We start from the raw sequence: 25,423 nt of genomic DNA, 5'->3' as shown, positions 1-25,423 counted from the left end.
TCCAATACTTTTGGAGGGGACTGTAGAATTATGTGTTATTTGGCTATATACTTGTTGTGTTTTTGGCTATACATCGCTGCACTGATTTCTAGAAAATATGAATAGCAATATTAATCTATACAATCCCTTTTGGCAAATGAGTAAAGATAATTACACAGGTTAGATATTAGGTTGAGTAAAAATGTGAAATAGACCTATTGCAGAGGTACCAACATCTACGGTTTAGCCATGGCATTTATGACTTTTGACCTTTTGCTATGGTGATGTGGGACCTACTAAAAATAATGCTTGTCTATTTTGTCATGTTAAGCAGCCATCAAACGACTTGTGAAAGTGTTTGTCCTGTGGTGAACTTTGAAAATTGTGTTTGACAAGTGAGCTTATGAGCCTCATGGGTATATATATATATATATATATATATATATATATATATATATATATATATACACACACACACACAACTGTTCATGTTTTCTCTGTTTGTGGAAGTAGTCTTTACATTTTTTGTTGCCTATAAAGCAAATGATTTCATGCAAATAGACACATAGACACATAATTTTTCCTTATTTTTTTTTTATAAAGAAATACATGAAATATGTAAAATAATCTTCCAAAAGAACAAGAGAACTTCAAGCATAAAATTAGTAAACATGTCTAGAAATAGGCCTAATAATCTTACATTTGTTTTAATTTAATCTCATAATGAATCATAAAATGTTTTAGGTACATTTTTTTTAATATTACATATGTTTCTACTTGATATCATTCTTTGCAGACATTAAACATATGGTACATATTACATATTACATAATTACATATTACATAATTATATATTAATACATAATCATACAAACATACATAAACATACAACATTACATAATCTTTGTGCGTGTATATGTCTTGGATACGCTACTATTCCAGGATATAAATATTCTCCTCCACTGGTCTTCTGGTCCGTATTTCGTAAACAATGTGCCTTGGCTCTTTCGACATACTAAAACATGAAATACAAAAAAGTGTTAATATAATATTATACACTCAGCTCTTTGTTTGAAATGAGCTAGAAACTTTTTTGCAACTCACCATCCACTATCTATGACTTTCATGTGAAACCCACCTGAATGCAAAATGATAAGAATACAAAATTAGGCTTCAAAATCACAATGAAGTTATGAATTGTGCAATACATTATAAATTGTGATACGTACGTTTGAAGGCCAGCAGGGCCAATGCCCCTATCAGAAGCAAGAGCAGACTGAGAGACAGAGAAAGCACGGGGATGTTGATCTGTAGTGATATGCTTGATATCGCTTCATCAGACTACAATACATAGAGAGGGTGAATGATGACAGCCTGAAAATCATAATTAAAGAGAATGAAACTATACATGATGTGACTCAGATGTGTCATACTAACCACAGGATTAGAATTCTGCAAGGTGAAGTTTTGTCCAGAAATGTCAAACGCTGATGACTCTGTACCTGGGGGGGGGGATTGGGGGGGGAGTGCAGATGCATGAGCTCTGAAACCCACTTCCTGGAAGCCCACTGAGTTTCAGCTTGACAGAGTGGCTGTGTGGTTTTTGCTGACTCAGTGGTGAAGCAGTTGGTGACATTTCATGGCAAGGTTTAATAAACTTTTCTGATGATGCATGTAGAAAATATATTGTTTTAAATAATGAATTGAGTCATACAAGGAGTCAGTCGTTTATTAGGATGTATCCAGGTGTTAATCAGTACTTGTATGGTGTTACTGATGAGAGATTTTTAACAGTAACACTTTGAGTTCTTTGCAGTATTTTACAAACACTATGCACTGTAGGAAAATGTAGCATTGATGGTGAGTTATTATTAAGTAAATCAGTTTAGTTAAAAAAACACTTAAACACACTCCTCCATAACTTAGCTTACAAGCTCCTTTAAATCGTCAATAATACGTTTGGATTTTACCCTTTAAAGTCTTAACATTAACTAATATTTGACCATGTTAGATAGAGTTCTGCTAAAAAGCTGCTTTTTCCTTTAATTAAGCTAATTCTAGGCCTCAGGACCAAACTGTTTCCTCTGACTTGCCTGAACAGTGAGTTGCAAACTTAAAACAAGAAAATGCACCTCACTATTCAAGCAAGTGTGAGGAAACACGGTTATATAGCTCCTGCAATTGTTAATTAGCTCCTGAAATTGTTAGCTAGCTCCTACTATTGTAAGCTAGCTCCTGCAAAATAACTACCTCCTACTACTGTTAGCTAGCTCTGCTACTTTGCTCCTGCCTGAAAACAATTCAAGCTAAAATGTTTCCTCTCACTTGACTGAATAACAAGTTGCATTTTCTTCTTTTGAATATTGAGATAGTAGATGACTAATGTGTTGTTGTCACACTTGTTATTTTCCCTGTTGAAAATTTAACAACGTAGGAAAATCTTGGTTGAAACTGGTGCAAGTCTTGTCACTTACTAATAAATGGCATCAGTATAAACGATTTTCAAAATAATGTAGTAACTGTACATTTCACAGTATATAAAGTTAAATATTATGTAATTTTACGTTATATTACAGTATGTTTTCGGCAGCAGTTGCCAGGAAACAGAACCAGGCTATATAATAGTTATAGCAAATTAGTCATTGCATTCTACAGTTGTTGAAAATTGTATTAATTTACTGCCAAGTTCAGTGTGAATCAAGTAAAAAAAAAAAAAAAGAATAAACTCTTAAATTCAAAGTAAAAGTACAAGAAAGTTTCACTAAAGAAAAAAACTTCTGCCTCAGATCATTACTACCATTTTCACCAAGGAACTGAGCAACACGGGGAAACATTAGCTGAGGCTAACCATTAACAGCTTAATTCCTAATCTCTTAAGTGTTAGCTAGCATGATAGCAACGCTGATGATACAAACTAGCTGAATACTAATAGCTAGCAATACAAACTGTCTTGATAAAAACAAAGTGTAGCAGCAGATAGACTACTGTGATCAGTATTAGGTCTTACTCTCACTGTCACATGTTAAAGTATAGATTTATGTTAGGAAGCACGACTCTTAGAAGCTCTCTAATGCTTTTCTAATCTTTATGATGACACACACACACACACACACACACACACACACACACACACACATATATATATATATATATATATATATATATGTGTGTGTGTGTATTGGGTGGAAAGTAGAGATTTTTCTTTTGATTGTACAGATGCTTTAAAAACAGGCTTACAGTAACATAGTAATTAAACATGCCTAGCCTGAAAAGATATAGACCCAATACGTTACTCACCTGTCTGAGTTTGCAGTGGTTCTGTAGTATGAAGTGTAGTAGTTGTTGGTGGTGTTTTTGTTGCAGCTTTAGAAAAAAATAGTAACGTTTTGGGTTTGGCAATCCTCAGCATTTAAGAACATAAACGGCATGCAAAACGATTATAAAACTTTACTTGCCTTTCATGACTTTTAAAGAGTAGGTCACCTTCTTGTCATTGAAAAGCCCATCTATGTTTATCCTGCAGCAGTACGGCCCACTGTCTGATTGTCGTATCCGCTGGATCCCTAGGTCCATTTGTCCTGAGAGAACATCTCCGATGAGTCTGTACCTATCAGAGACCTTTGAGATGACCCCACTTTGGTCTGTCTGAACGATGATGTCATTGCACCAGAAGGTTCCACAATCTCGACCCCAGCAGACGTGGCTCGGGCCATTATGTTTCACAGAGTAATGACAGGACAGAATCACAGTGCTGCCCTCGGTTACCTTGAAAGGCGTCTCTGATGATCTGGCAACTGATGGATACAAAGAAAAATATAGTGGATAGCATGACTCAAGGACAATATATACTTTAAATATATAGAACTATAAAACTTCCAGATTTCTGTAATACAATGTTAGTACAGAGAAGACAATTACAAGACAAGTCTATGCTCTTCTTAAATTCTTAAAAATGATCATTGGTTTTATTTACCTGATACGTTGAGAACAAGAATCGAGAGCAGCAAAGACAAACGACTATAACTGGCAGCCATTCGGACTAGATTATGAGTTGTAGTTTTGCATTTAAGCAAACACTGATTTGTGCTGAAGGCAGGCATGAGGCATGACAATGAAAGTTTGTGAATAGGCAGCTGTGTTCTCGAGACCTCAGTCTGTGACATCTCCAAGCAATGCAGAGCTACTGAGTCCCTTACGAGCTCTTAACTGTTGATGAGGAGAGAAGAGAGAATAAGGTCATTGTGAAAGAGCTCTCTGCAGAGGCCATGTTCCAGAAAAAACATCCATTAAAGGTTCTGTTAACTGGATATCAGGACAGACTGGTCTTCTTTCCAACAAGAAACAAAAATCTAGAGGTGTGTTATGAATTTCAAGCCTTTCCTACAATATAATGCATTATTTTACATGCCAGCCATTTTTGGTGTTGTCTGAACTCTCAGTGGACAACACATTTCCTGAATAGCTCAGTATATTTTTAGCCAGAGTTCACCATAAATCCAGTGTACAGTACAAACAAGGAATGCTTTAAATGCACAAAATGTAATTGAGTATGAAGGATCGACAAAAATGCTCTTTAACAACTAAATCGGACTGTTTTTCATTTAATATATTTAATACTGATTGGATGATTCCATTATTAATAATTTTGATAATTTTTTCAACATTACCTAAGCAAACATGTATTTAACCATTCAAAAATGAGTTCACCCATCTCAAGCAACAATATTTTTACAAGTATTTAATGGAAGTGACAGCCAGGTGATTTTTTTCCAATCTTCAACTGTCCAGTTTTAGTGAACCTGCACATCAGATTCCTGTTTCTGGCTGACAGGGGTGAAAATGAATGTGGTCTTTGGCTGATGTAGCCCATCCTCCTCAAGGTTTGGCATATTGTGCGCTCTGAGATACCTTTCTGTTCACCACAGTTGTAAAGAGTGCTTATTTGAGTTACAGTAGCCTTCCTGTCAGCTCTAGTCTGTCCATTCTCATTTACATCAGTGGAAAGACACCATCATAGGATCACCACTGAGCACATATTGTATTTTAATGTTGGTCCATTCCAAGCACAGCAGTGACACTGACATTGTAGTGTGTGTGTGGTCCTGGTACAAGTGTATCAGGCATAGCAGCATTGCTTGGCTTTTTAAACACTGTGTGTACACTTCCTTGCTGGTGCCCTTTATGGATCAATGGTTAGAGACTATAACTAATTATTCTTCCATGCATAGTGTGTGCTATTCATCCTCTAGTCCTTCATCAGTGTCAGTTTCTCACAACAGTACTGCTGCTGGATGGATATTTTCGGTTGGAAGACTGTTCTCAACCCAGTGGTGACCCTAAGGTGCTTAAAAATCACAACAAAGTTGCACCACTTGATACACAGTGTCACTGTTGTGTTGAGATAGATCCATCCTTAAGATAATATCATGCTAGTGGTAGTTCTGTGGTGGTCCCTTTCTACCGATGGATGAGGGGGATGACAAATTGTACATAGCACAACATAACTGATGGGCTACAGTTATCAATTGTATACAGACAACATGACCTATGTGATAAGTTTAATTTATAAAATTAAACCTTGGCCTGTAGCAAATAAAATGTACATACCTTAGAAGATTCTGAACAATGCCCATTACCCCAGCTAGAACATTAACAGTCCTACATTACCTGGGGATTAATGGGAGCAAACTAGTAGAATTTGGGGTACAGTTATCCATCCATCCATCCATCCATCCATCCATCCTCAACCGCTTATCCATTATCGGGTCACGGGGGCAGCAGCTCCAGCAGGGGACCACAAACTTCCCTTTCACGAGCCACATTAACCAGCTCTGACTGGAGGATCCTGAGGCGTTCCCAGGCCAGTGTGGCGATATAATCTCTCCACCTGGTCCTGGGTCTTCCCCGAGGTCTCCTCCCAGCTGGACATGCCTGGAACACCTCCCTAGGGAGGCACCCAGGGGGCATCCTTACCAGATGCCCGAACCACCTCAACTGGATCCTTTCAACGCAAAGGAGCAGCGGCCCTACTCTGAGTTCCTCTCAGACAACCGAGCTTCTCACCCTGTCTCTAAGGGAGAGGCCAGCCACCCTCCTGAGAAAACCCATTTCGGCCACTTGTACCCACGATCTAGTTCTTTCGGTCATTACCCAGCCTTCATGACCATAGATGAGGGTAGGAACAAAGATTGCCCGGTAGATTGAGAGCTTTGCCTTCCGGCTCAGCTCTCTTTTCGTCACAACGGTGCAGTAAAGCGATTGCAATACTGCTCCCGCTGCTCCGATTCTCCGGCCAATCTCCCGCTTGCATGTCCCCTCACTCGTGAACAAGACCCCGAGGTACTTGAACTCCTTCACTTGGGTTAAGTACTCATTCCCCACCCGGAGTAGGCACTCCATTGGTTTCCTGCTGAGAACCATGGCCTCAGATTTAGAGGTGCTAATTCTCTTCCCAGCCGCTTCACACTCAGCTGCGAACCGATCCAGTGAGTGCTGGAGGTCACGGACCGATGACGCCATCAGGAACACATCATCTGCAAAAAGCACGATGAGATCATCAGGTCACCAAACCGCAACCCCTCCCCACCATGACTACGCCTCAATATCCTGTCCATGAATATCACAAACAGGATTGATGACAAAGCGCAGCCCTGGCGGAGACCAACCCCCACCTGGAACGAGTCCGACTTTTTGCCGAGCATCCGGACACAGCTCTCGCTTTGGGAGTACAGCGATTGGATAGCCCTAAGAAGGGAACCCCTCACCCCATACTCCCTCAGCACCTCCCACAGTAAACCCCTGGGGACCATCACCATCACCACCATCATCATCATCATCACCATCATCATCAACATCATATGCCTTCTCCAAATCCACAAAACACATGTAGACTGGATGGGCATACTCCCAGGCCCCCTCCAAGATCCTTGCGAGAGTAAAGAGCCGGTCCGTTGTTCCATGACCAGGACGGAATCCGCATTGGTCCTCTTCAATCCAAGGTTCGACTATTGGCCGAACCCTCCATTCCAGCACCCTGGAGTAGACTTTACCAGGGAGGCTGAGAAGTCTGATACCCCTATAGTTGGCGCATACTCTCTGGTCCCCCTTTTTGAACAGGGGAACTACCACCCCGGTCTGCCACTGCTTGGGCACTGTCCCCGACTTCCACGCAATGTTAAAGAGGCGTGTCATCCAAGACATCCCCTCCACACCCAGAACTTTCAGCATTTCTGGACGGATCTCATCAATCCCTGGGGCTTTGCCACTGTGTTGTTGTTTGACTACCTCAGTGACCTCCACCAGGGAAATTGATGATGATCCCCCATCATCCTTCACCTCTGCCTCTACCATAGAGGGCCTGTTAGTCGGATTCAGGAGTTCCTCAAAGTGTTCCTTCCACCGTGCAATTACTTCCTCAGTTGAGGTCAACAGCGTCCCATCCTTACTGTACACAGCTTGGATGGTTCCCCACTTCCCCTCCTGAGGTGGTGGATGGTTTTCCAGAAACACCTTGGTGCCGACCGAAAGTCCTTCTCCATGTCCTCTCCGAACTTCTCCCACACCCGCTGCTTTGCCTCTTTCATGGCAGAGGCTGCAGCCCTTCGGGCCTGTCGGCACCTTGCAACTGCCTCCGGAGTTCTCCAGGATAACACATCAGTCGGACGGCTTCCCTGACCACCGGTGTCCACCATGATGTTCGAGGATTACCACCCCTTGAGGCACCTAAGACCTTGAGACCACAGCTCTCTGCCGCAGCTTCAGCAATGGAGGCTTTGAACATTGCCCACTCAGGTTCAATGCCCCCAACCTCCACAGGGGTGCCAGAAAAACTCCGCCGGAGGTGTGAGTTGAAGATCTCGTGGACACGGGCCTCCTCCAGACATTCCCAGTTCACCCGCACTACCTGTTTGGGCTTTCCAGGTCTGTCCAGAATCTTCCCCCACCCCTTGACCCAACTCACCACCAGATGGTGATCAGTTGACAACTCTGCCCCTCTCTTCACCCGAGTGTCCAGAACATGTGGCCTCAGATAAGATTAGAAAATCGATCATCGACCTTCGGCCTAAGGTGCTTATGAGCCTCCTTATGTTCGAACATGGTATTCGTTATAGACAATCCATGACTAGCATAGAAGTCCAACAACAAACGCCCTCTCGGGTTTAGATCAGGGAGGCTGTTCCTCCCAATCACGCCTCTCCAGGTATCTCCATCATTGCCCACGTGCGCATTGAAGTCTCCCGGCAGAGCTATGGAGTCCTCTACTGGTGCCCTAAACAGGACTCCGTGCAGGGTCTCCAAGAAGGCCGAGTACTCTGAACTGGTGTTCGGTGCATATGCACAGGCAAGGCCCCTGACCTTCACTGCCACCCATGTAGCAGCGCACATGACCCCCACTGTTCACCCCACGAGTGGTGGGCCCATAGGATGGAGAGGGAGGTGCCACGTTGCTTTTTCGGGCTTTGACCGGCTGGGCTCCGCGGCTAACCCAGCCACCAGGCGCTCGCAGTCGGGCCCTCCCTCTGGGCCTGGCTCCAGACGGGGGCCCCGGGCTTCGTCTGGGCAGGGTAACTCCTCCTCCCTTTGTTTTTTTCATGAGGGTGTCTTTGAACCATTCTTAGTCTGGCCCCTCCCCTGAGATCACTTTGCCTTGAGAGACCCTACCAGGAGCACAAGGCTCCAGACAACACAGCCCTCAGGTTCGTAGGGACACACAAACCTCTCCACCACGGTAAGGTGACGGTTCCCGGAGAGGGGTAGGGGGTACAGTTATTTAACAAATAAAAATGTATCTTTGTTGATATAGTGAAGCTTTCTGAAAGGAGATTTATGGAAGGAGTCTCAGGTATCAGCAGTTTGTAAGACTCAGTTAGACTTCTGTGGTGGGAGAGTCTTCAGGATAGAGGACTTTGCACTTTGTTGTTTCTCAGTAACATGACAGTGCCTGTTTCACTCATCTTGATCATTCTGATAGTTCAGTATGAGGGAAAATCTGTGTGTTTGTAGTGTTATAACTTGCGATAAATGAATCCCTCTTCTTTTTTTTCTTTTCCCTTCTCTCCTGTTGTGTTATTTCTACTGTTATGTTTGTTGTGTGCTGCATATGCCCATGTTGACCTTTTAAAATTTTTAATCTCTTAATTCTCCATCTTTAACTCTGAAACATCCAATGATTTTATTTTAATGGCTGAGTATACTTAAAGGTGATGTCATGGCAATCCTTTATAATGCTAACTCTTGTTGAACTCTACATGTCACTGTAGGTTCTGGGGGTAGAGCTTTGTGTCCATGGGTGGAAATAATGGTAAAGTGATCTGATCCTGACTAATTTTGACTCCTCTTGCCTAATGCACCTTTATTTGTGCTTAGTCATAATTTTTATGTTCAAAAAAAAAAAAATGTTTTTCAGCCTAAAGAAAGATTTTTCAATTTGCAACTTGCTCTATGCCAAAGTTCTGCATTGATTGGTATTCTGCAATGCCACACATGCTGTTTTGTATAGATATGATCACAGTGTTGGAGACTGTGTGAGTCATAATGCAATCAACACGTGTATACTCAGAGGAGCTTGCAATTTTTCTAAATTACAGCAGATTTTCCGCAGATGAAGACACATCATGTGACATCATCACAATTCACATTCAGTTGAAGCCCTCTTCGATGCACCTGCATCAAACATAAGTACAGCTAAAAGGTCTCACACCAGCAGAAGGCCCTGAAAGATCTGGCTGAAGAAACTGGGAAGAGCAACTTTTGGCTCTGCCTGAGGAGAAAGGAGAAATGTTGGGGTAGTAATACCTAACCCAAGGTCTAGTTACAGGGGGTTGCAGGGAGACGTCCCTGCCACTGCTCCGCCACCAAAAGACATTCCGTGGTTAAAGGAGCAAAATATTGAGCAGTGGTACCTGCCTAACGATCCTGCAGCTGACCTATGCCATATGGAACCAGTGACACTGAGCATGCATTAACAGTGCCAGTGGGGCTTGTCACAGCCTTAGTCACAGTTGGGTGTAATCTAATTACTTTTTCTGATAATTTGCAAATTTTTAAAAAAGCTGCAGCAAAGCCGCAACAGTCATAAAAAAAAAAACATAGCAAAATCCTGTACAGACTGATTATGTGCCTAGAAAGCACTGCAGCTCAAATTTGCAGTAACCGATCAAAACATTTGTGGTGTTGAAAATGTATTGATTTAACTTTTACATTGCAACATTTACAAATTACCAACATTTACAAATTTACAATTGTAACATGTACAAATTATCATTGCACTACAGTCCATATTTAATATCTGTAGGCTAAAAAAAGTGATTCAACTGGAAAAGACAATCACAAAAGTTAGTTTTTAATTATCCAAAGCCTTAATAAAAACAGTCCAAAAGCTGGTACATTGTACAGTATGTAAGCTCCATGAGTTATCTTGACCATTGCTCATATTCATTCTCAGTGTCTAATTGGTAGATGTTCTCCACAGCCAATGACCTGCTGTTCAGACCAAGGCTGACTTCTGAGTTGTTGTAGATGGCTGAAGTATTCTGGTTCTGGTCTCTGGTTGGAGAGAATTGGATCCACATGTAAGAAATAGTTTACATACTGACTCTATAAATATAAATAAATGGTTTTACTTCAGTGAAACAGTGAGGCACAAAATGGAAAAGTAAATTAGATCAGGCAACAGCTAAAAATGATTCTACCACAATACAAGACCACCTCACAAAATTAATTAAATGTGTTATATGTATATTGTTGCTTATTCTCTGTTTTAAGTGATATGATAACTTTCTAAGAAATAAGCAACATTTAAAGTTGATAATCTGTACGTTTTACACATAGTTACACTTTCACTGTTATTGTGGTACTTTTAAGTTTTAGTGGGTGTCATAAAGTTTGTAGTGGATAGGCTTAGATTTCTATAATAGGGATGGTTTGTGTTTAAATAAATCCTTACATTCATGCTTGTACAGTATAATGGCTGTAATGTTAATTTTTTTTTTTTTTTTTTTTTTTTTTTAAAGTTAGTTTTCTGCTGACATATCAATAAAATAATCTAAACATGTACAAAGTCTTGCATTTTGTTTAAAATTTTACAGATTGGTTCTGGACAATTTATTGCAAAACATTCTTACTTTTAATCAAATGACCTTGTTTCTTTCTATCTGACTCAAATGTGAATTTCCTTTCACTTACATTTCTAAAGATTCCCTGGTTCTTCTCTTTTTCTTCCCTGAAAAGAAAACAGTCATTCAGCACAGATTTTAGATCAAAGTTGAAAGAACAACACTGGTGTTTATTGTGAGATTAATGTACTCACATATCAGATAAAAAGCAACGCTAAAAACCAGGAAAATCAGCAGGACTGATACAGCAATTACAGGAATCAAATCATCTGTTGGTTCTTTCCCCTTAACAATAAGAACCTTAAGAGTTAGTAACAATAACAATGGTATACATAATACAACAATTCTGTCTGAAGTCATGCATACTTACCATTTTATTAATGTCTGGAGTTAAGGAGTTAGGGTAGTGCCTTGTGCTATTGGCTACCACTGGTGTTCACAATTTTTGTAACCAAAAGAAAAAAGAATTAAAGGTGGCATTATAAAGTGTTGTCAGATCCATATTTCTGTATGTTATATTATTGCATTTTACAGACTTAACATACAGTAAATAATTAAAAGCAGCTGTAAAATAAAATTGTCACACTGAAAGGCATGACATTATGCATTTTGCTGTACCTTGTGTCGGTTCAGTGTACCATGGATCCTTTGTTACCAGCTCAGGGATACTTGGTAATAAAGAATTCACTTCAGAAGTTGGTGAAGGTCCTATTTAAACAAAAAATGAAACAGAAATTGTTACATTTTTTCTTTAATATATTATATGTCTCTAATTAATGTGTAGTCACATGTAAACTATACATGCTAAACAGGCTCTATGACTGGCATAACAGAAAATTGATTTCCTTATCAACAGGGGATCACAAGTTTAAATCCTGGCAATGTCACAGCCAGGAGCCAAGGGAGCAAAATGGTCTGTGCTCTCTGGGTGGGAGGGGTGGCTTACTCTCCCTCCCCTCTCAATCAGAGCAACACTAGCCAATAGTGGACATTTGTGAGCACATGTATGTGGAAGAGGACAGATAACACTTTCCTCCTAGTGTCCTCCTAGTGTCTCACATTGCCCTGTGATGCAGCATGAGCAGCAGTTTGAAAAGATGCATGTCTCAGAGGAAGTACTATATGTGTTAGCCTTCAAGTACCTCAGTTGGAACTTGTTGTACGATAGACTAGAGCTAGAGGGTGGAAATTGGCAGGAATTTTTTTTTTTAAATTGATGGAATAAATCAGGACAGTGCATGGTGTGATAGGACAATATCACTATCCATTCAGGCACATCCTGAAGAGTTTTATTCTTTTTATACTACAAAAAAATTGCAAATTATATAAATGTTCATTTATAGCACATCATACTTTTTATCTGTTTATAATTAACGTTAATGTTATAGAACACCCAAGAAACAAATTAGCCCCATCATCATCTATAGCAGCTATAAACAGTTATCTTACTAGCCTATTTTTTTTCTCTTTCTTGAAGTTAATAAGACAAAAATTAATTAGATTGTCAGATTATATAGAAATCCCATGCCGGGAAACATAAAGGAACAGCTTTACCCTGGACTGTTACTATGTGCTGACACTGGAGACTCTTTCCAATAATGCAAAATAAATGTCTCAAACATCACCATGTCAACAATAACGTTAAAAAAACCAAAAACTAATTTATGTAATGTACCTGCCTTACAAGTCTGTAAGTGTGGAATTTGGTAGTATAGAAATAATCATGCATAATTAATATCAACCTGTGGTTTGTCTTGCAGCTGGCACTACTGTCAGAGCTGCTGTTATAGAAAATTATTTGACACCTTCTGACCAATCAGAACTGGGAATTCAACACAATTGCACATTTTATGTAAATAAACATATGCCTTGAAACCATTTTTGGCTTGTGTAAGTACACAAGTATCTTGACTTTATAACTTTTACTTACTTACTTATACACCTGTATAGTATTTGTGCTGTACAATGATAACCCAATAAAATCAAATGTATAAATGGATTAATACCATTTTATAATTTGTTACTTAACTGTCACAACTAAAATGTAAATTCTACATAAAATTACACTGTAAAATAAATAAACAGTTCTTGTGTAGTTAGTTTGTAAATATAAACATAATCAAAATGAAAAACTGGTCTCTTTGGCAAGAACATCTTACAGCTGCCACTGCAATCCATCAGCATGGATTACAAGCAAGAGAAGACCAGGCTAGTGTTGGAGCTGAGGGAGTCCACTGACCAGGCAGTGAGGAGTATAAACGTCCAGGTCCACACTGGCCACAATTGGAAAGCCCATACTGAAGTCGATCAGGCTGCAGCACAAAGAGCTCATCATCAGGGTCCAGACAGGAAAGACAACCTTGAGTGGGGATAAGCTCTGGGGGTCTAGCAGGAAAGAGAGGAAAGAACTGGTGGTGTCTGAGGTGACAAGGATGGATTACGGGTGTTATAAGATCAAGGCTGTAGCACAGGGACGACAGGAAGTCTGGACAACGTGGGAACAACTTGTGTTGTTGGCAGAAACATCAGCATGGTGGAGCTGGGGAAAATCCCACAGGCAAGGCTTAGTTTTCTTATCAGGACAACATACAACACTGTCCCCTGCCCACTGAACCTGCACCTGTGATTTGGCCAGGAAGAATGCTGACCCCTCTGCAGCAGTACAAACGCAAGTCTCCAGTACATCTTCTCAGGCTGTAAGATTGCGCTTTTCCAAGGACGCTACAGGTGGCAACACGATAATGTCCTGAGCACACTGGCTGAGGTGCTGGAGGGGTGTCGACAGGTCATAAGTAGAGGTCATCCTCCACCAGGGTGTCAGCACATCCAATTCATCAGAGAAGGTGGGGGTAACACAAACAGTACACCAAGAGTTCCATCAAGATTAGTTCCTTTCATCCAGGACTGGAGAATGAGAGTCGATCTTGGCAGGAAGCTCCAGTTCTCTAGTGAGTCCACCCTGATATAGTGATGTGGTCCAGCAGCACCAAGACAGTGCTCCTCATCGAGCTAACTGTCCCATGAGAAAAGAGAATAGAAGCTGCCTTTGAGAGGAAGAGGCTGAAGTACTCTTGTTGCTGAGTGTAAGGAGGCTTGCTGGAGAACCAACATCTTCCCAGTAGAAGTAGGATGCTCTCGCTTTGTTGGAACTGCCCGCCTCCTGAGGGATACCGGAGTAACTGTAGCAAACCAGCAGAAGGCCCTGAAAGATCTGGCTGAAGAGGCTGAGAAGAGCAGCTTTTGGCTCTGGGTGAGGAGAAAGGAGAAATGTTGGGGTAGTGGCACCTAACCCGAGGTCTAGTTGCAGGGGGTGGCAGGGAGATGTCCCTACCACTGCTTCACTACCAAGAAACCTTCCAGGAGGCATGTTGGCAAGGCATGGGCACCGGAGGAGGTGCGACAGGCAGTAATGCCATAGCAGGTCAACATCTACTTGTGCGATTAGTGTAATTAAAAAGAAATTAATATTGGAAAACCAGTAGCTTATACAAATTTAACTACACTCATCTTCTTACACATGAGAGAGAACATCCTTTTAAAAGATTCAGCAGTTTGCCTCATACTCACAAAGCCAAAACAAAGCTGATAAACTGTAACTAGTTTGTAAAACTGCATCCATGTTCAGTGGAAATATTATAGTTTATATTCAACTACACAGGTATTAGAGACAAATGATAATAATAATAATTTACATCTTCAAACTCATTTTAAATGAACTATACTGTTAAAGTGGAGCCAAAAATCCCATCTGCAAATGACCTCTGTGCTTTTGGCATTCACAATAAAAGGAGACTCAAAACAGGACTCAGTTCCTTTTCTAGACCGTTTTCCATTGATGAGCTGTCAAACCACTTGTTCACACCACACATCATAACTTCTTTAGCACTCAGAATCCAGCTGTGTAATACTGAATTATGAATAACGGCATTCAAAATGAGTCACAAACAGATTTATCAAAAGGATCAACAGAAATGTTCAGCAGAAATGTTTAGCAGAAATGTTCAGCAGAAATGTCCAGCAGAAATGTTCAGCAGAAATGTTCAGCAGAAATGTTTAATTCAGCAGAAATGTTCAGCAGAAATGTTCAGCAGAAATGTGTAGTTCAGCAGAAATGTTTAGTTGAGCAGAAATGTCCGGCAGAAATGTTCAACAGAAATGTTCAGCAGAAATGTTTAGTTCAGTAGAAATGTCCAGCAGAAATGTTCAGCAGAAATGTTCAGCAGAAATGTCCAGCAGAAATGTTTAGTTCAGCAGAAATGTTCAACAGATATGTTCAGCAGAAATGTTTAGTTCAGCAGAAATGTTCAACAGATATGTTCAGCAGAAATGTTCAGCAGAAATGTTCAGCAGAAATGTGTAGTTCAGCAGAAATGTTTAGTTCAGCAGAAATGTCCAGCAGAAATCTTCAGCAGAAATGTTCAGCAGAAATGTTTAGTTCAGCAGAAATGTTTAGTTCAGCAGAAATGTTCAGCAGAAATGTTAAATAAAAATGAAACTGGAAAAAAAAACTGTAACTAGTTTGTCAAACTGCGTCCATGTTCAGTGGAAATATTATAGTTTATATTCAACTACACAGGTATTAGAGACAAATGATAATAATAATAATTTACATCTTCAAACTCATTTTAAATGAACTATACTGTTAAAGTGGAGCCAAAAATCCCATCTGCAAATGACCTCTGTGCTTTTGGCATTCACAATAAAAGGAGACTCAAAATAGGACTCAGTTCCTTTTCTAGACCGTTTTCCATTGATGTGCTGTCAAACCACTTGTTCACACCACACACCATAACTTCTTTAGCACTCAGAATCCAGCTGTGTAACCCTGAATTATGAATAACGGCATTCAAAATGAGTCACAAACAGATTTATCAAAAGGCTCTGGAGAAAAGAAATGAATGAGGGGAGGGAACTTGGTTGCAGAACCATCAAACACAACTCATGCTTCAAGCCATAGGACTATTTGTGACCTTGATGTAAGTGGTTGACAAAAACAAAATACATGTGCTGTATATACTACATACAATATATGACAATAGTAATATAATTCACATTATTATTATTATTATTATTATTATTATTATTTTATTATACTTTTTTTATTTTTAATTTTTAGATCTGCTGCTAACCTCAATGGCGAAGCTGGTACTGATACTATGCCTCTCTTAGCCTATCTGTCATTTTGCTACCCAACACTGATTTATTGAGTGACTAAATGACCACATTGGCAGCCAACAGAGTTTTTTATTTTTATTTTTTACTTGTTTTCTTTCTGCGATGTGACATAAAACTGCAGATACATAAGGACAGTAAGCGTCAAGTTCTTTAACCGTAAAGCAAATGTGAAGTGGACTGGTAAGACTTTGTTTTCACATACCGTACATCAAAGTGGACCACAAAATCAACCACTATCTTTAGAGGTGGTCTGGCACTGTTAACTTCTGGGCCTTTTAGAGCATTCCAACTGGGACTAAAAAATTAATTAATTAAATAATAATAATTAAAAAAAACAAGCAAACAGAAAGTTGACTTCTCTTTGCATTCATATTGTCCCCTTGAAAGTGCACTCAGCTCACTTGCTGGATCTCTTCACCATCTTATGAGGCATCAGTCCATTTCCCATTCACAGTTTCTCCTTTTGGACTGAGATCAACAATTGCTTAGTTTTGTGGGTAAGTCACTGTTCTGACTGTCTCAATTGGTCTCACACTTGCATGTATTTTGTCTCATTTTCTTGTATCAGCATTCTATTGTGGTCCTGTTGAACCCCTTTACTATCATTTCTTCATAGAACTGTAAAAACACTTTACTGTTTTTATGAGTTGTAACTAACTGGTTCGTTATATCCTATATAATCCTCACTCCAAATATTAAAGAGAGCCATTGTCTCCTCCTCCGACCACAAAACTCCTCGTCCCACCATGTTTTAAATATTGGAGCTCAGCTAAGCTGTAAAATCACACAAGCAATGTAGGAGAAAACTTGGGGTCAAAAGATTAGTAATTATTTTGAGAAATGAGCTGGCTTTTTGGGGGTCTAACATATGGTCCATATTGAGAAAGAAAAGCACTGAATCCACTTAAATTGGTCGAGACGAGCCGAATGTGAAAACACCCTAAGACTTATACAATAACATGTCACCCAGTATCATTGCATTTTGTGTTGTTTTCATGAGCCTGGCATTACAGATTTCTGGAAAAACTCAATCTTAGACTAATTATATCTACCCTGTTGTATGTTTGTTGTGCAAGGCCATTGAGCAGTAACAATGTTTATTTTTGAGCTCTTACTACAACAGGGAAATCATTTTTACATTTTTATACATGTCCGAATTAAGTAGATTTTCTGCAGACGATTTAATCTGTAGTGAGCATGATGATAAGTTATGTCATGGTGTCATTAATCATTCCAATAAAATAACATAGAAGTGTTACATAATTGTGTTATTGTTAGTTTACATGAGGAAGTAGTATTCCGGGCACTCCAGGAACACATGATGCTAATGTTGCTGAACAAATAGAATACTGTTACAAAAGACACTAACTCAAAGTTACACTTCTCTTACTAATATAAATGTATAATATATATATATATATATATATATATATATATATATATATATATATATATATATATATATATATACACACACACACACTGTATATATATCTAATATAACTAATAATAGCAGTGTACAATCATTTCCAAATGAAGCAGATATGTGTATTGGAATTGTGGTTGTTGTAGTGGATACGTACCTTTCATAATGACTAAGTCGACTACATTTTTTTCATCATTGAACAATCCAGGTATATGCACACGGCAGCCATATCTTCCAGAGTCTTTCTGTGTAGTGTTATGGATTGTCAAAGATGCATCTCCTTTCTGTAATTCTCCATCTAGCTGATATCTGCGTAACACTTGCCTCACCACTTTATCTCCATCGGTGGCAATGATTTCATTACCACACCCTGTTAATGGAATTTCTCCCCTCGTCCAACATATCTCACATTTCCCATGATAACTCAAGTTATACTTGCAGGGCAGAGTGACGTTCTGACCACTGATGCCATTAACAGTAATGGTCCTGCATGGACAGACTAAAGAGGATTGCAGAGAAGAATGTTAAGTTAGATATTGTATACCAGTGGTTCTCAAACTAGGGACCTCCAGGAGTCCATGATTTTTAAATGTTGTTACTGTAGTGGAAATCATAACCCACCTTCATCAAAATTGTTGTTAGGGTGTTTGTCTTAAGTTAAATGGGTTTAATCCAACCCATCCAATAAATGGGTTTAACTATTTATCAACCAAAATCAGGCAATCTATAAATAATGTCAATTTGGACCTGTGTGTGGAAAGCTCAGAAATAAAAAGTTCCAATAATATCCAGCACACAATTTTACATCTAAAGGGGTAACTGGCTGTGAAAACGTTTGAGAAGCCTTTTTTATGAGCAATAGGGCTGCACTACATCAGACACATGTTGCTTAAACATACATAGAAATTAACATTCTTGACTAACTGATTTTTAAAAATATAGTATGAATATGAACCAAACATAGTTCAAATGAGTCAGTTACTGCATTTAACTTAATAACACAAGTTGAACATTTTGAACACTATTGCTAGGCTGTATATAGCCATGAATACTTTATTACCTTTTTGGTCATTTTGCTTACCTGTGAGACAGAGAAGGAGCCAGATTGAGGAGATCCAATTGTATACCCAACTCATGGTGAAAGTTTCGCTCTGACTAACACAATTCTTTACCTTGTTCCTTTTTCTTTTGAGGGTTTCACATATAAATGAACTGCATGTGACTTCCTCTGTGATGTAATAGGAAATCATGTGTCCTTCTGTCTGTCATTTTTGATAAGATAAACAAGCAGCACTGTTGTTACTAATAAATTATGATTGCATAAGTTGAGTATTCCTGAAACTTACATTATCATTAAAAAAAAAACTTTTCTAAGAACACAAAATAGAAACTTTAAAAATTTTAGAATAGCAAAATGTAAGATTCATGATCCTCCTCCTCATAATTGTAATATGTGATGCTACACTAGGTGCCAGTATTGGGCTAATTTTGAAAATTTCATAGACTAACCAACATGTTTTTTAATCGATCCATCATTCGATCTATTCATGTCATTCATCTTCAGTAAGCACTTTATCCTGGTCAAGATCGCAATAGATCTGAAGTCTATCCAGAGAACATTGGATGCGAGGCTACAATACACCCTGGAGGGGCTGCCAGTCTATTGCAGGGCACTATTCACACACACATTCACACACTCATTCATACATAGGGGCAATATAGATTAGCCAGTCCACCTTCCAGGATGTTTTTGGGAGGTGGGAGGAAACCAGGGAACCTAGAGGAAACCCACATGGACATGGGGAGAACATCCACACAGACAGTAATTCGACTACAGCCATCATTCATTAATTTGTTCATTCACATATGCATGAATGAACTCAGTATTTATTGATTGATTTAGAAATTTGTTATCATTTATAGATATAGAGGAGCAATTTATGTGTGATGTCCTTAAGAATGAAGTCTACACTCTTTAAATCTAGAATCCTTACGGGTTCTTTGGCTTGTTACTCTAGGGGACCCCATAAATATTCCACATAGAACTTTTATGTAGAATAGAAGTTTCTCATGCATCAAGTATTCAGAGTAGAACCTCTTTAGGAACCTCTTTATCTAAAGAACTTATGTGTATATATAAAGAGGTGAATGCTTTTTGTTGGTATATTAAGGCTAGTGTTTTCTTTTATGTGATACATTTAGTCTTTTTTTCCTTTCACAGCATTTGGCAGCCACCCTTATCTAGAGCAACTTACATTTATCTAATTTTTTGAGGTTTAAGGGCCTTCCTCATAGGTCCAGCAGTGGCAGATTGGTGGTGTTAGGTGTTGAACTCACAACCTTCTCATTGGTAGTCTAACATTTTAACCCCTGCGTTACCACTGTTTGGCAAAGCCTTTTTTCACATGTGCGTTACTTAAGTGTACATGAAATAAGAAACAGATTTGAGACCCCTGTGGTAGTATTTCCATTTTATATATTTTTTCTAGTACATACAGTGGAAGCAGGTGGGAATTGAAATACATGAACCTTAAGGGTGCCATTTTAAAAGCACATGGGAGAGAAGTGAAAAGACCATTAAGGCACTGATAAGATAAAGCTGGTTGCTGAAACCTAGTGCAAGACTGTAGCACACCATCCACCCAAGAGAAACGTGTAAAAAAAAAAAAAAAAAAAAACACGCAAAAAAAAAACATTCAACCCCCCCAAAAGAAGATATAGTGCATATTTCAGACAGAGGAAGGTCTACACATCCATCCATCCATCTTCTATACCACTTAATCCTTTTCAGGGTCACAGGGAAACCTGGAGCTTATCCCAGGTGAAAAAAGTGACATTTTATGTACCCTGCCTTGTGCCCAGGGAGCATTGGGCACAAGGCAGGGTACACCCTGGACAGGGTGCCAATCCATCACAGGGCACACAATCACATACAAATTCACGCACCCATTCATACACTATGGACACTTTGGACATGCCAATCAGCCTACCATGCATGAATTTGGACTGGGGGAGGAAACCGGAGTAAATGGAGGAAACCCCCGCAGCACGGGGAGAACATGCAAACTCCGTACACAGAGGGCCACAGTGGGAATCGAACCCCCAACCCTGGAGGTGTGAGATGAACATGCTAACCACTAAGCCACCGTGCGCCCTGGTCTACATAGAGTTATAGCAAAACAAAACTGAAGTGACGGTTTAATTGGAAACAGATTAAGTTTTAAAGTTTGGATTAAGATGAAATGTTTAAACCTGTCACACATTTAAAGTCTCTCACAGAGTGAAAGAAAAAAATATATAGTTCTTGATAATAAGATGTTAGACACTGAGAAAAAAAGTGAAAATTAAAGATACCATGTTTGCTATAATGGTGGATATTTCACTGAAACACATCATGTCTAATTATGGGGAGGGGAGATGCTGCTGCTGTGGTTGCGTCTGGGGGTATTTTCCATTTCACTGCTGTCTTCACTTTTTCTGGTGCGCCACAGTTCTAAGGGCAGAAAGACGTTAGTGCATAGTGAGCAAAGTGCCTCATGAGTCATCTTTTTTCACTTCCACTCTTCCAGAGAGACAGTGTCTGAGAGCTAAATTAAACTACCATGCAGCAGAAGGAAATGTGGAAATTTCCACACAGTTGAACCTCAGGAACCTGACAAACATAACTCTCTTGATTTTGCAGATGAAGCATTGAATAATACTCAATTTAATACTCAAGTATTACAGAGTGGAAAAGCAGCTGTTCTGAATAATAAAATCAACTTTTAAAAGTTAACCTTGTTGACCCATACATCACACCCATGGGTGTAAAAGGGCCTACCTTTATATACCATGGAAAAATTCAAGCAACTATGTCAACTACCTCCACAAGTCTGGGTCCTCTTTAGGAGCAATTTCCAAACAACTGAAGGTACCACAAGCATCTGTACAAACAAATGTATGCAAATCTAAAATTCTTGGGACCTCTCAGCCACTGCGTTTTTCAAGAAGGAGGCACAATTTAACTAGTAGGGATGAATATTAATCTGAAAGGTTGAAATGAACCTCAAAACAACAAAGGAATTGCTGAAGCAATTGGAGGCATCAGGTACCAAAGTACATCCACCATTGGCCTGAAAGACATGAGGGTGGCATGAGGGTGCCAGTATCATGTTGTAGAGGGTGTTTTGCTGGAAAAGGCTGTCTTATGGAAATAAAGTAGATGCCCTAATTAACACAGGGAATGTATGCTAACATATAATGTGTGCAATTTGAAAGTCTTTAGCCTAGGTGTATGTAAACTGTATTTGTCTTTACTAATATGTCATTTATCACGTAGTATGAAATTTTACATAAAGTGTCCACCTGTCATCTTTTTATTTGGGCGGTGTATTTACTGTATTTACCTTTTAATAAGAGCATGGAACCGATTTCTCATCTGGTGCTAGTGGTCAATTTGCATTCAAAACTGTTATGAAACATTTTTCCTATCCCACTTTATTCAATAAATAATTTGAATGCAATTTTTGAATGCCCTCAAACTAACAAACTAAAGTTTTAATCATGTACTGCAATGTAGTGTGTGTGTGTGTGTGTGTGTGTGTGTGTGTGTGTGTGTGTGTGTGTGTGTGTGTGTATAGTGTTCTTTATTTTTATTTTTCACACTGTAGAATAATAATAAAGTGATCAAAACTCTGGAATAACACAAATGAAACTATGGGAATTATGTTGTGATAGAAAATCCAAAATAAATCAAAAATAGTTTAGTATTTTAGCATCTTCAAAGTTCAGTTCATTTTGCCTAGAATTTCCATAAATGTATATAAAATGTTAGCGTTCTAATGATAGAAATTAACATGTTGGCACAATTATATTTTTTGTCTATACTGATTTCAAACAATTAATCATGCACCTTCAGATCAAAAAGTTTTAAGACCATGAGAAACATTTCAGTCAAGTGTCTTCAAACTCTTGACTGGTAGTGTGTATGTATAGTGTAGGTAGTGTGTGTGTGTGTATATATACATACATACATACATACATATATATATATATATATATATATATATATATATATATATATATATATATATATATATATATATATATATATATATATATATATATATATATATATACACACACACACACACACTCTACAACTTTTTCATGAACTAATAATAAGGGTTTTATGTGACTTATAAGACAAAGTCTTACCTCATTAGTATTGAAATATACCTTGGAGTAATTCTCCAGCATTGCTTTATTGAAAGATTTATGCAATGCTTATGTGTGTGTTATAAAGGCACCATATACCCTTAAAATAAAGTGTTACTCAAAGATTGCCCATAGTTGTCCATATCCTTGAACTATACCTAAAATTTCTGACTTATATTTTCATAGACTTCATATATATATACTTTCATATACACTTAAACTTACTCCATATGAGTGCCAAGATTAAACCAGGGATGAATATAATGGCTCCCGCTCTCAAAACATTCAAGATAAATGTTTCCACTCTGTCCTAAGTAAGCAAGAAAAAGCAAGGTCATTACAACTTGAAGTCCTGGTTCATCAAGGGCAGTAATGAAAAGATATTCACACAAACCTCAGAATGGTTCCGTCGTACTGATGAACTGTATCTCGAGTTGTCTGTGACTTCTGAAATGAGTTGATAGTTTTTCATTCGCTCTGTCTGTACTGTACATATGAAACAACACAGCTGCACCAGTATATTGATGACATGGCATCAGAACAACACACTATCTCAAGTGAATTTAATTAAACTGAATTTATGTGGGGTACTTTTTTTTTTTTTTTTTTGCAATGTGGTCTAGAATGCTACTTAAGACCTGGCACCACACACTAATCAGCTTATGTCAAAATAACTTTAAGAATGAAAAACCAGTGTGTGCAATTATGAAGATATATCTCCATTGAAGGCTATGGAAAAAGACATGGAAAACTAAGCATAATGTCAGTAACCAACAGAATCCCTGGAAAAAGTTTATATTTCACCACCAATTATTATGTTGTCTCTACAGGGATTACATTTTCCACAAATAAGCTTAATGCAACAAAATTAGGTCATGTGCCTTGAATTGGGATAAAATTCTAAATATAACCCCCCCCCCCTCTCTCTCTCTCTGTGTATATATATATATATACATATATATATATATATATATATATATATATATATATATATATATATATATACATATATATATATATATATATATATATACATATATATATATATATATATATATATATATATATATATATATATATATATATATATACATACATACACACACACACACACACCCACTCACACTTACATACATACATACATAATTTTGAATAGCTAGGAAAGATTTAGAGTAGATGGAAAATAAGCCAACATAAAAAAATTGTCAACTAAAATCACAATCAGACTTTTTAAAAATCATGTTAGTTAAATCTGAAATTTGATAATTGACAAAATTACCCTTTTTTGCTGGGGTACCTGACCATAACATCAGTTAAAGTGACAGTAAGGATCCTCTGTTTGTTGATATGAAGTGCTGACAGTGATTTTGAAACTGACCTTTTGTTTGCTTCTCTGCAGAAGTCGGAAACTGTTTTGTGATGTTGGCTGTGTTTAGTCCTTTGAAAATGAAAAAATAAAAATGAGAAGAATATAGGCAACCCAAAGGGATTATCAGATTGGCTACTTATTCTGTGACATTTCATTTGCAAAATATAGAATGGATATGGAGCAGTGAAATTAAATATAGATTTTAGTTCTCTTGAAACTATAATTTTAATAATTGTTGTTCATAAAATATTGTTGGGAGTGTACTCACCATTTATAATGATAAGGTAAAAGCTGTAGCTGAGGTCATTGAATGGTCCAGGTATCTCGATACGGCATACATAAAATCCAGTGTCTGCTTTTTGTGCCGCCTTGATGGTGAGTGAAACATCCCCATGCTGGAGTTTACTGGGTAAACTGTATCTGTTTGACGCTCTGTAGTTTACCATCAGTCCATCAGTGGCAATGAGTGTATGCTCACAGTTGAACCAGGATTGATCTCTTCCCCAACAAACATTTGATATGCCATACGTACTGACTTCATATTTACAGGGTAAAGTAACCATATCCCCAACTCGTCCAACCAATGTCAAAATAGATCCTTCACACACTAGAGAAAAAGCACAGAGAATTCAGCTCTCAGTTTGTGCACAGAACAAAATATTCTGCATTGTTACTTCACCTCATGTGATATTTAGATTTAAACTTTAAGTATTACATTTATGGATTACATGTTTTTTTTAAAAAAAAATACTTACATACAACCAAGATGCATAATATGATTAGAACCACAGAAGTCAGCATTTTCTGTAGCAGTACAATCTCTTAAAGCACTTGCTCATGGACAAATGGGCTGCAATCTGGAAATAGTCTGACTACTTCTGTTTTCCATGAGTGTGGTTCACCAATAGGAAAGATTTTGAAAATAGATTTACAGTAGACATGCTATTTTAGTAGCACCGTCTATTTATCCAATCTGCAGGTTTGACTAATAGTAGCATAAATCAAAGTGTTATTTACATGCTATTCTCATAAATGGATAATGTGAAAGGGCATATTCACACATTAGAGCTGTAAACTGATTTGGATTTTGTCATGGAGTGAGTAAAAACACGTCATCAGTGTACACCGAAAAGAAAAGAATTTGCCTTGGCTTTCCAATACTTT

At 38.4% G+C, this 25,423-nt stretch overlaps 3 protein-coding genes across 3 annotated transcripts; all 3 read right to left on the bottom strand.

Annotated features, from left to right (window-relative positions):
- Positions 1-623: 623 nt before the first annotated feature.
- Positions 624-5,049, bottom strand: timd4 (T cell immunoglobulin and mucin domain containing 4). Its single transcript, XM_053649400.1, has 7 exons — positions 3,953-5,049; positions 3,435-3,773; positions 3,277-3,342; positions 1,417-1,481; positions 1,209-1,320; positions 1,084-1,117; positions 624-994 (listed from the first exon to the last, which is right to left on the bottom strand). The coding sequence occupies exons 1-7, from the start codon at positions 4,140-4,142 to the stop codon at positions 913-915; spliced, it is 888 nt and encodes a 295-aa protein (XP_053505375.1). The 5' UTR covers positions 4,143-5,049; the 3' UTR covers positions 624-912.
- Positions 5,050-9,902: 4,853 nt separating this feature from the next.
- Positions 9,903-19,693, bottom strand: havcr1 (hepatitis A virus cellular receptor 1). Its single transcript, XM_053649550.1, has 7 exons — positions 18,776-19,693; positions 17,852-18,193; positions 11,712-11,801; positions 11,464-11,522; positions 11,288-11,378; positions 11,164-11,200; positions 9,903-10,524 (listed from the first exon to the last, which is right to left on the bottom strand). Exons 1-7 carry the CDS (start codon positions 18,942-18,944, stop codon positions 10,392-10,394), a joined length of 921 nt encoding a protein of 306 aa, XP_053505525.1. The 5' UTR covers positions 18,945-19,693; the 3' UTR covers positions 9,903-10,391.
- A 1,399-nt stretch (positions 19,694-21,092) lies between these two features.
- havcr2 (hepatitis A virus cellular receptor 2) lies at positions 21,093-25,100 on the bottom strand. The gene is made up of 6 exons (XM_053649399.1): positions 25,015-25,100; positions 24,528-24,866; positions 24,269-24,328; positions 23,285-23,376; positions 23,116-23,200; positions 21,093-21,187 (listed from the first exon to the last, which is right to left on the bottom strand). The coding sequence occupies exons 1-6, from the start codon at positions 25,058-25,060 to the stop codon at positions 21,093-21,095; spliced, it is 717 nt and encodes a 238-aa protein (XP_053505374.1). The 5' UTR covers positions 25,061-25,100.
- Positions 25,101-25,423: the final 323 nt, after the last annotated feature.

The sequence above is a fragment of the Ictalurus furcatus genome, chromosome 18 (genome assembly GCF_023375685.1).
Source record: "Ictalurus furcatus strain D&B chromosome 18, Billie_1.0, whole genome shotgun sequence".
Taxonomy (NCBI): domain Eukaryota; kingdom Metazoa; phylum Chordata; class Actinopteri; order Siluriformes; family Ictaluridae; genus Ictalurus; species Ictalurus furcatus.
This window is presented reverse-complemented; position numbering and strand designations above follow the sequence as displayed.